This window comes from Mercenaria mercenaria, chromosome 10, assembly GCF_021730395.1.
Source record: "Mercenaria mercenaria strain notata chromosome 10, MADL_Memer_1, whole genome shotgun sequence".
Classification (NCBI taxonomy): Eukaryota; Metazoa; Mollusca; class Bivalvia; order Venerida; family Veneridae; genus Mercenaria; species Mercenaria mercenaria.
The window spans coordinates 64,878,096-64,890,719 of record NC_069370.1 but is presented as its reverse complement, the minus strand read 5'-3'; the positions used below and the strand labels follow the sequence as shown (position 1 = coordinate 64,890,719).

Here is a 12,624-nt window from a genome sequence, read left to right as displayed (position 1 = left end):
TTAGTTGATGCTACATACCATATATAAAAGCCCTACGACCAGTGGTTTTGGACAAGAAGATTTTTATAGTTTTGCTGTTTAGTTGCCATGGCAACCAGGGATCTGAATGGAATTCAGTTCTTTTAACAAATTGTAAAGAAGACCACCCAAACAACATCCCTGTGAAGTTTCATCAAAATCGGCTCAGTGGTTAAGGAGAAAATGTTGTTTAAAGGAAGGTGTACACGGACGCCGGACAGATGGACGTCGGACAGTAAGCGATCAATCAGCCTGAGCACTTTGCTCAGGTGAGTTAAAAACGCGAAATGATATCACGTTTTCACCATCGTTGTTTAGTGATTTCGACTTCCACTATCGTAGTTTTGAGTTTTCACCATCGTGTTTTCGACTTTCAACATCGTAGTTTATGGATTTCGACTTTCGAGATATTTCGACTTTCGCCACCGTACAGGTCAATATATGGATTTGATAATGAAAGAAATCATATCTTTATCTTTACATACAATATTTTATTTCAAACGTAATTATTGTTTTACTGAAATCTAACATTAAACGCTAAGTTACTGTGTTTCATAATTATATATTTCAATGATATCTTAGCGTATACGATTAGTTAGCCTTACCAACAGCGTATCTGTAATATGTAAGGCAAACACGTCAAGAATACATATCATTGTCTTATATAGCACACTTGCGAGATCCATCCGAACTAAATCGTGGACAAACATAAAAACGGGGGCGTGCAGACGACAAAGTATCAAATACCCTATCTGTTGTAGAGTTACCTAAACTATATTTGTTTTCCAAGTGAGTGTTAAGTCTTGATTACGTGTCATTTATTTTCTGAATCAGTGAAGGTTTCTGAGAAAGACTGACGTGAAATATTTGAAAAGGTGTGTAAATTTCATTATCTGATATCCCTATCACACCCTATAAATGACTGTACTCCCCCTCTTCCTGTTGCGAGCGATCAAAACAATAAACAGACAGGCCGAAGGTAAGAAACGACTGTACTCCCCCTCTTCCTGTTGCGAGCGATCAAAACAATAAACAGACAGACCGAAGGTAAGAAATCGTCTTATAATTAACTATCTTGCTTTACACGGTATGTGTATTTAAGTTTAACGATAAGTCTAACATAAACATGTGTATATGGTGATATAATAGTTGAAACAGACAAGTAATGTTTACCAAATGCTGACAAAATCTTGACTGATCACACTCATTGCATGAAAATTCACTCGACAAAGTCACGAAACTGATGAATAACGCGTGCAATCCAATAATCCACGATGTTTTCTGCAATAAGCATGCATACTTCATAAATGTATGTAAATAAGATGTTGCATATCTGTTGCGTTTTTAAAAGAAATTACTTTTTATCTAGTCGGTAAAGAAACATTCACTGTATGCCGACTTGCCAATTTTGATATTTGATCTGAACTCGTATTTGCGACTGACCCTGTATTCCATTTTGCGACTACAGTAGGCGATTATAAAACAAAAAAAAATACATACCAAATTGTCTATATTGTTCAGTCGTCATGTATGTCATTTAATGTCAAACCCCATGTGCTATGCATGTACTTATCCCTTTTGGGTGGGGCTGGAGGGTCTGGGACTCGCTATCCTACCTAATTATATAATGAAATGAATGCTTCAGAATCGTTTACATGCAAGTATTCCGTGTTGGTTTTACAGTAAAATACAGAATTAGAAACTGGAAGTATATATATACACAGCAAGAAATTAACCGTCTGTCGATTCCTTATGGAAGTCACGCGAAGAAATGTTACCTGTAAACTTCAAAATGTCGATGATATGAGACAAGAGGGGACTATAGGTTGACCCCCGTCCGTCTGCCCGTGTGTCTGTCTGTCTGTCCGTCTGCCAACAAAATGATCCTGTGATTTTTTTAAAAACTATTGCACCCACAAGTACCCTACGGCTGGACATACAGCCGTCGTGTTTACTACCCGTCATGATTTGACCGTTATTTCTGATGTTTGAAATTAATTACATTTGACAGTGATAACGCTTGCACACGCTTGGAATCTGTCGTTTTAGTCGTTTCCATTGCTAAGCCTGGTTCTATCTATTTTCTTTGGTTTAAAAATGGCGTGAGTTCTACCTCGTCTTTGTTTTAATATCCTCAGCAAATTGAGAATATTTCAAAGAAACATTTAAATCAAATCGAAAGTTGTGCGTTATTTGGTAAGTATAAATGTATGAGAAGTCAAATCACGGCGGATAGTCAACACGACGGCTGTATGTACAGGCGCAGCAAGGGTACCTGTGATTAACTTACCTTAATACTTCACACACACATAGAGATCAATATGTAGTAAACGTACGTGTACTTTTTTTCCGATGGGATTTAAGATGGCCTACTGGCAGCCATTTTGGTTAAAAATGTGTTCCTGTGATTTCTTGAAAAGTATTGCACCCACCTCTTAAACTTCACATACACAGATGGCAGTGTGTTGTTCATATTCGTGTAATTCTTATCTGGATCAGATCCTAGATGTCCGACTGTAAAGCACTTTTCTCCTAACAAGCATGCACTTCGGGCCCATATATCCACTTATGTGGTACTCATGTTAAATATTCAACCGGTAGGGGATATTTGCCCCCTCCCCACTATGGGGCTGCTTGTTACTCCCCTACTGGTTGAAAAGCACTTTCAGGACTATAGGAATGCGCTTTTCCGCCCGCCCATCATTCTGTCATTCCGTCCGAAATATTTCGTGTCCATTCCATGACTCTTGTCATCCATGAAGAGATTTTAATATTAATTGGCACTAATGTTTCCTATGATGAGACGAAGTAGCATGCGCAAAACCCGGACCCATAGCTCAAATGTCAAGATCACCATTGGAGGTCAATTTTAACAGGGCTTTTTTTTCTATCTGGTCTATAACTCTGCCATCCAAAAAGGGATTTTTATATCACTTGGTACATATAAACTTCATAATGAGACGATGTGTCATGCACAAGTTTCAGACCCCTAGGGCAAAAGTTAAAGTCACACTTGGCAGTCAAATGTTACATGGCATAAACAGTGATATAATTCATAATGAGAGGACGTGTCATGCACCGAGGTCAAAAGTTAAAGCCACACTTGGCAGTCAAATGTTTACATGGCATGAACAGGATCTGTTTCGTGTTTCGTCAGCAGCTCTGTAATTCTTTTTAAGGATTTAATAACACTTGGCACAAATGTTTCCCAGGATGAGACGACGTGCCATGTGCAAATTCCGGACCCCTGGCTCAAACGTGAATGTAACCATTGGGGGTCAAAGGTCAACAGGGTTTTTCCCTGTCCGGTCCATAACTCTGCTATCCATGAAAGGATTTTAATATTACTTGGCACAAATGTTCTCTTTGATCAGACGACGTGTCATGCGCAAATCTCGTACCCCTAGCTCAAACGTCAAGGTCATAATTGGAGGTCAAAGGTCATGAATAGCGGTTTTTTCATGTCCGGTCCAGTACTTTGTCACCCATCAAGGGATAATAATATTACTTGTCATAAATGTTCCCCATTTAATAATATATAATAATATAATGAAAATTGTAATAATAAAAAAAAGACCCTGTTTTACCTTTAAGTGTCACATTAAAGAGAAAAGGAAAAGAATAAGACGGACATTGACTACATATTGATGTTTGTGTGTAAAGTTTGAGAGAGGTAGATGTAGTAGTATTGCACGGACACACAGACCGGACAGACAGACCGCATGGTGACTCCTATATACCATCGTCGTTCAAACTTCGTTTGCGGGTTATAATTATGAATAAATACTACAGGAGCATAGGAAAAGCCTATATTTTATAAATAGGTCAGTTGCAAACAAGCATACAGTCTCTTTTACGAAAGTCGCCGACATTTGTACAGTACTCAAGCAAACATGCGTACAGTCAGGAAATCACACCGAATCCTCTTTCATTGACGGTTATAAACAAATTGGAAATTTTAGCAATCAATTTATTTTATTTTACCAAACCAGTATTGTTTCTTTATCCATGAACAGTGGGATTTACAGCTAGATCATTCTTCAAGCAAGAAAATATGTACTTTTGACGCCGATAATGAACAATTTCTGGACAAGATCAATCGAGCTTTTGCTATAATTTTACCTGTAATCACACTAACAGATTATATACAGATTCAAATCATGTTCAGCTTCCAATAAAATTTAAATATACACACCATCAATGCATATCAGTCACTTTAAAATGATGTTTTTTAACTTTTAGCTGTCAGTTTATTGCTTTGATCGGTGGCAATAGGAAGTGGGGGAATACAGTCATTTATAGGGTGTGCCTATGTCCGGTAATAAATTGTGATGTGAGTATATGGGAATTAACAATGGGTGATATCTTAGCGAGTATACTTTGCTAGCCTTAATAATAGCATCTCGGCGATATCCTAGAAACCTTTCTAACAATATCTCGTGATATCTTAGAAACTTAAAAAAAGTAACAATATCTCGGTGATATCTTAGAAACTTAACAAAATATCGCGGTGATATCTTTGAGAGCATGGTTTGTTAGCTCTCAGTGATATCTTAGAAATCCTACCAAAAGAATATCGGTGACATTTTAGAAACCACAGCAGAATATCTGTGGTATCTGAGAGCTCGTGTGATATGTTAAGCTTGCCAGTATGATATATTAACATTACCCTGAAAGTATTGCAAGTACAAAAGGACATGATTTATTAATATTGGGAAAGTATCGAATGTACTGACGTTATCTAAGAGTGTACGAGATTTTAAGATTGCCACAAACGTGATGTTGTTATCTTAGAGCGAATGATATCTTTCTGTTGCCAGTAATACACCGACGAGAAAAAGAAACACTTCACTCCAGCTCATAGTACAATATTTTGTTAACCGTGATTTAAAATTAGAGAAAAAAAAACAATTCCCTTCGCGAATCTTATGATTTAAAAGAATTGATGGTTAATAAGGCAGCATTTCATGGTCGCATTATGCTTCAAGTTCAAGTCTTGAATTTCAAAGGACTGATCAGAGGAATTTCACTGAAACAATCAGTATTGCGTGTGGTCACCTCTACTGCAACAAGACGTCGCCCCAAGGATCCGCACAAGTTAACAAGTTAAGTAGCAGATACCATGGGATTCTGGCCCACAATTTGTGGAGTGCTGTTATCAGTTTCTGGACGTTTGCAGAGTAAGACTAAGAATCCAAGGCGTGTTCAGTCGGATTGTTGTCCGGTGAGCACGCCGGCCAAGGCAAAACGTAAACGTTGCTCGTGACGTCTGTAAAAAGTTCCTGGTGACACGTGCAGCATGAGGTCGCGCGTTGTCATGCTGAAAAACCAAGCCTTGACGTTGGCAGAATACAGGGACAACCACAGGACGTAATATCTGGTCGATGTAACGTCTGACTGTGAGAGTATACCTTGTCACACGACGAGTTGGGACTTGAACCTATGGTTGATGGCTGCCCAGATCATAACTCCGACCCCATTATACGGATTATGCTGCAGAACGCAATTGTTAGTGTAGACTTCGTCTGTAGACAGGGATACGTTCGTCGGTGTTCCACAAGTTGAAACGTGACTTATCATTTGCTAACGCTCACCACGATGATTGCCGGCCCAAATGAGACGTTGGTGACGGTGACGTACAGTAAAAACTAAACTGCGGTAGGGCATGTGGCAGATAATTTCCCGTTCTCTAAGCCGATTTCTCTCTGTATGTCGACTTATAGACCGTCCACGGAAACCTACCACTAAACGTGACGTGTATTAAGCCGTCACAAATCTGTCACGAAAATGGCGTTGACGAATGTAATTATCCTGCCGTACTGACGTTACACGTGATCTACCCAAACGAAGCATATCGACATGCGTCCTCGTGTCTCTGATACGTCGAACGAAACGCAGTGCTGTCGAACGAGAGACGTTAAAACGTCTAGCGACTTATTTCTTGCGTTCGCCTACTTTCGACCAAATCTTGGGCCCTCACTTCGACATTTAGCCTCGGCATTATCAAAAACTGATTTTCAGAAAATCTCTGAAAATACGGTCGTATGTCGACTTGCCCATGTACCTGTGTAAAATTCGCACAATAAAATCAAATTACATGGTTGACACACACGGACAGCACGAGGAAATCAAGACAGGTACATGAATTATACAATGGGCTGAATAAAATCGTACAATTTTCAGTTGGCTGTGTTTGTCGGTCAGAGAACATGTACATTTCTGACATTGCTCAACAAATTTAAACTGTATAGCGAAAATACCGCTAGTTTCTTTTTCTCGTCAGTATATACTGGTGAATTTTCAATCTGTATTACACTGTTACTGAATGGCTTGCCAGTCACCAGTCAAAACTATTGCCCCGAGGTTCAAATGACCAAAGGCCAATACCTTTACCTGTTAACCGACAAACCATTTAGTAAGTGTTTAATTACATGACAACAGAAATAAATTTTCAAAGTTTTCTTTTCAAATGTTTGGCGTATTAGCTCAGTAAACAAGTGTTGAATGTAGTAGAATGGCAACATGAAAACAAATATGTAATAGCGTGCCAGTACTGGTGAGACCATGGGGTGTATGACTGGGTAGCTTTCCAGTACTGAACTGCTAATACCGTGAAGTGAATGATTTGGTGGATTGCCAGTATAGAACTGGTGATACTACGAGGAGGATTTGATGGCTTGCCAGTACTGAACTGGTGATACCGTGAGGAGGAGGATTTGATGGCTTGCTAGTATTGAACTGATGATACCATGAAGTCACTAGTGTATGATTTGATGGCTTGCCAGTATTGAACTGGTGATACCATGAAGTGTATGATTTAATGGCTTGCCAGTACTGAACTGATGATACCATGAAGTCACTAGTGTATGATTTAATGACTTGCCAGTATTGAACTGGTGATACCATGAAGTCACTAGTGTATGATTTAATGACTTGCCAGTATTGAACTGATGATACCATGAAGTCACTAGTGTATGATTTGATGGCTTGCCAGTATTGAACTGGTGATACCATGAAGTGTATGATTTAATGACTTGCCAGTATTGAACTGGTGATACCATGAGGTGTGTGATTTGGTGGCTTGCCAATACTGAATTGGTATACCAAGAGGTGCATGATTTGGTAGCTTGCCAGTACTGAACTGGTGATACCACGAGGTGTATGACTGGATAGCTGGCCAGTACTGAACTGGTGATACCACGAGGTGTATGACTGGGAAGCTTGCCAGTACTGAACTGGTGATACCATGAGGTGTATGACTGGGTACGTTGCCAGTATTGAACTGGTGATACCATGATGTGTATGATCGGGCAGCTTGCCAGTATTGAACTGGTGATACCATGAAGTGTATGATTTAATGACTTGCCAGTATTGAACTGGTGATACCATGAGGTGTGTGATTTGGTGGCTTGCCAATACTGAATTGGTATACCAAGAGGTGCATGATTTGGTGTCTTGCCAGTACTGGAGTGGTAATACCATGAGGTGTATGACTTGGTGGTTTGCCAGTATGGGACTGGGGATACCTTGAAGTGTATGACTGGGTAGCTTGCCAGTACTGAACTGGTGATACCATGAGGAGTATGACTGGGTAGGTTACCAGTACTGAACTGGTGATACCATGAGGTGTATGACTGGAAAGCTTGCCAGTACTGAACTGGTGATACCACGAGGTGTATGACTGGGTAGCTTGCCAGTACTGAACTGGTGATACCACGAGGTGTATGACTGGGTAGCTTGCCAGTATTGAACTGGTGATACACAGTTATGACTGGGCTAGTATTGACTGGTGAACGTTTGCACTTGTACTGAACTGGTGATACAACGAGGTGTATGACTGGGAAGCTTGCCAGTACTGAACTGGTGATACCATGAGGTGTATGACTGGGTAGCTTGCCAGTATTGAACTGGTGATACCATGATGTGTATGATCGGGCAGCTTGCCAGTATTGAACTGGTGATACCATGAGGTGTATGATCGGGCAGCTTGCCAGTATGACTGGGTAGCTTGCCAGTACTGAACTGGTGATACCACGAGGTGTATGACTGGGTAGCTTGCCAGTACTGAGCTGGTGATACCACGAGGTGTATGACTGGGTAGCTTGCCAGTACTGAGCTGGTGATACCACGAGGTGTATGACTGGGAAGCTTGCCAGTACTGAACTGGTGATATCATGAGGTGTATGACTGGGTAGCTTGCCAGTATTGAACTGGGGATACAATGAGGTGTATGACTGGGTAGCTTGCCAGTACTGAACTGGTGATACCATGAGGTGTATGACTGGGTAGCTTGCCAGTATTGAACTGGTGATACCATGAGGTGTATGACTGGGTAGCTTGCCAGTACTGAACTGGTGATACCATGAGGTGTACGATAGAGCAGCTTGCCAGCACTAAACTGGGATATCATGAGATGTATGACTGGGTTGGTTGCCAGTACTGAACTGGTGATACCATGAGGTGTATGATTGGGTAGTACTGAACTGGTGATGATACAATGAGGTGTATGACTTGGAAGCTTGCCAGTATTGAACTGGTGATACAATGAGGTGTATGACTGGGTAGCTTGCTTACTGAACTGGTGATACAATGAGGTGTATGACTGGATAGCTTGCCAGTCCTGAACTGGTGATACCATGAGGTGTATGATTGGGTAGCTTGCCAGTAACGGACTGGTGATACAATGAGGTGTATGACTGGGTAGGTTACCAGTACTGAACTGGTGATACCATGAGGTGTATGACTGGGTAGCTTGCCAGTACTGAACTGGTGATACCATGAGGTGTATGACTGGGTAGCTTGCCAGTACTGAACTGCGGATACCACGAGGTGTATGACTGGATAGCTTGCCAGTACTGAACTGGTGATACCATGAGGTGTATGACTGGATAGCTTGCCAGTACTGAACTGGTGATACCATGAGGTGTATGACTGGATAGCTTGCCAGTACTGAACTGGTGATACCATGAGGTGTATGATTGGGTAGCTTGCCAGTAACGGACTGGTGATACCATGAGGTGTATGATTGGATAGCTTGCTTACTGAACTGGTGATACCATGAGGTGTATGATTGTTTAACCTTACCAGAAATGCACTGAAAAATTTCTTGAAGCGCCTGCCAGTATTGTATTAAATTAGTGATTGGTTAGAGCATACGCCTGTTAACTTCGCCAGTAATGGCTTCTGTTTGTTAAATCCGTCAGTAATGGCTTCTGTTTTGTTAAGTCTGTCAGTAATGATTGATTTCTTGCAACATATGATTCGTTACCCTTGCCAGAAATGACTGATTTCTTGCAGCATATAATTCGTTACCCTTGCCAGTGTCATAGTGTGTGTTATATTTAACACCTTTGTTTATACACGTTTCGTACCAAAGCTACAACTATTTTAATAAGAATTTGGTTTGTTTAGTTAGTGCTAAATAGAAAGAATTTAGTCTTTATACTTAGTCGAAAACACCTTATACAGTTCCGTTAGTTAATATAGTAGTTGTAGTCAGCAGTCCAAAATGGTCGTATTACGTAGAATTTACTACCTTTAGACCTTTTATCTCATATTTATGTTCGATTAATCTTCTAATTAACATTCATTTGCATGAATCAATAACCAATCACAACCACACCGCCATATTCAAAAGTGTAAACAAAAGTCATAGCCATTTTGTGCACAAATATTTCCCCATCTATTGTCTATATACATTTATATATATACAGGTAATTGTGTGTTTCAATTTATATACAGGTATTTATTGTAATTATCGATTTTGTGCATTCATCAATTGATCCAATACTCGTAATTATTGTTTTCCTATGGTACGATCGAATGTTTATGTTATAGTTGCAGGATCGTATCTGTCGTCAAATACATTATCATACGAACCCTAGACTTGAGTTGTCATTACTCAATCTACCGGCTGGCGAGGTCGGCGACACCAGTAATGATTAACTAGAGCTGCTTTTGAGAAAAGTGCATATCTCCCACAACTGCCTAATCATCTAGATTGGCACTTCTTCTCCATTATGTATCTGCGTCAGCTATGCACCAAGACCTGTATCACTGGCATCAGTATTTTCGGTTCAAGGGCCATAATTCCGAAACGGCCGATCTGGCTAATTATCGAACTTGGCCGCGGACTTATTGTCAAACACTTTTTGTTCAAGTTTGGTGAAGATCGGATGAGAAATGTCCGAGTGCAGACAAGATTTTGTGACAGACTGACGGACGCACAGACAGACGGGAGTAAATTTATACAGACAGACGGGAGTAAATTAATATGTCTCCCACCATAGTGGCGTGGGAGACATAAATTCTTACAGCGTATGTTTACCCTTACCATTAATGTCTGATTCCGACTTCATTTCGTAGTGTGTGGTTCGTTACCCTTGCCAGGAGTAAATAATTTCTTACAGCATATGATTCGTTACCCTTGCCAGTAACGATTAATTTCTTACAATATATGATTCTTGCCAGTAATAATCGATTTCTTACAGAGTATGATTTGTTATCCTTGCCAGTAATGATTGATTTCTTACGCGTATGATTTGTTACCGTTGCCAGTAATGACCGATTTCTTACGCATATGATTTGTCGCCCTTGCCAGTAATGACCGATTTCTTACAGAGTATGATTTGTTACCCTTGCCAGTAATGATTCATACGATTCGTTACTCTTGCCAGAAATTACTGATTTCTTACAGCGTATGATTCGGCAAGTGATTTAAAGTCAGCGACCTTAACTTCTCGGTCATGGAAGCCCCCTATCTGACTAAAGTACGCTGTCTTCCTATATGATAGATCTGATGGCGACCATTCAAGTTCGTCTCAATCTGACTAAAGCACTTGATCTTCTAAACGAAGATCTGAGAACGACCCATTCACATTCGTCTTCTGTATATTTTGGATTTTCAATATTGCTATTTTTATTTTCGCAAATCTAATTTTATTTGAACCAATCAGACGACATGTTCGAATGGTAAAGAGTAAGAAAAATGTGCAGTCAATCTAGGGCTCGAACCCAGGACCCCTCGCTTACTGAGAAAGTGGCCTACCAACTGAGCTAACCAGCTATCTGACACATAACGACAGAAGAATTGTAAATACATGTATCAAAAATCAAGGCTAACTATAGATTTGCAAAATGTTGTAAGTTAAGCTCTGATTGGCTAGCGAAAGGGTCGTCAGAACGAGGCTATCAATAGCTCGTTCTCAGATCCTAAGCGTAGCGTATAGGAGATGTACTTTAGTCAGATTGAGTTCCTCTTTCTGTATAATCGGATTTCCAATATTCCTATTTTTATTTCCACCAATCTATTTTTATTTGAACCAGTCAGAAGACTTGTTTCAACAAGCGTTTGACGGACTAGACTCCAGATTTCGGCTAAAATATTTTTCTTTAGAACTGAAGTTTCGTCATATTATGTTTCATCTCTATGAATGCCATCTTGTTTCTAAACTATCATAAAAATGCAAAATTAAGAAAAAGTCACACCCGAGTCAGGATCGAACCCAGGTCGCCCGGCAATAACTATTTTTCCTGGGCTCTTAACCAATACAATGCTACATCAATTAAGACAAAGTTTTAAATCTGACGAGGAAAACTGTGAACAGTCTGTAGACTGTCTATCAACTGTCTATCCTCAACAAATTCCCAACATTTTCATTTGTCAAAATACGTCACGTGCTGCTGTACTTCCGCATCAGGATTTTTATGTTTGTTAATAATGTTAAATTCCGAAAATTCTAATACCAGTTGAAACCATTAAATGGTTTGTTTTAACCGGATATGGGATATATGTAGTCTCCGAGCGATATGGAGAACCTCGACAGTGTATATTCAGTATCCGAGTAATCAGACCAACATGTAACTATCTAAAGAAGGCGTTTACTCAAGTTCAAAAGCCTCTAAAGTCACCTACCTCTTTTCAATGGCTCTTCGGGCTGTAAAATTGGTGGCGACATACTCTCTAGACTTGATATTAGAGAAGATGTTGGTAACTCGGGAGAGGCTGGTGTCTCAAGTAATAAAGATGGCGGAGCATCAAGATCTTCTACGACAGACGTCGATTTATTTGGGGATATGTTTGCTTTGTGACTCTCATTGTCAGCCGTATAACTCATGTGATCAGTTAGAGGTAGCGAAGTACTAGTCGAACAAGACTGGATCTGGTGTAAGCCGGACATTATGTCAACGTCATTGTTGTCGTCGCAATCCGGCAGCAGGTACTCGGAACTCTCCTCAAGGAAATCGTTTGTATCGCCGTTTCCGCTTGCCATGGCTTGCTCTCCTCTGTCCCCACTCTCTTCTTTATCAGCCAGCGAGAAGACGGCTCCTATTTTCGGATCAAAGTCCATAGTCAGGAAAAGTTCTACAAATAGAAAATAACCAAATTGGGGGCTTACACAAAACTCGGTTTTCTATGGTATACCAAATTGAAATTTTAACTATAGAAATAAGGCGATGCTGTAAAAAAAAGGCGCATGCAATTCTATATTTTGTGGCAGGCTAAAATGTTTTTACAAACATTAAAAGTAAGTCTCGCTCCCTCTAAGCGTTAACTTTCTTAAGGAGGTAGGTTACCTTGATATTTGTAAGTGCGCATGTCCAACC

General features: G+C 40.1%; 1 protein-coding gene across 4 annotated transcripts in view; it reads right to left on the bottom strand.

The window, feature by feature from the left end:
- The window catches only part of LOC123561388 (uncharacterized), a 62,639-nt gene that overhangs the window by 11,026 nt on the left and 38,989 nt on the right, over positions 1-12,624 (bottom strand). For all 4 annotated transcript variants that reach the window (XM_053553238.1, XM_045353727.2, XM_045353726.2 and 1 more), the window contains one exon: positions 11,933-12,382. In XM_053553238.1, coding sequence (XP_053409213.1) covers positions 11,933-12,382 — 450 coding nt within the window. The remainder of the gene's footprint in view (positions 1-11,932; positions 12,383-12,624) is intronic.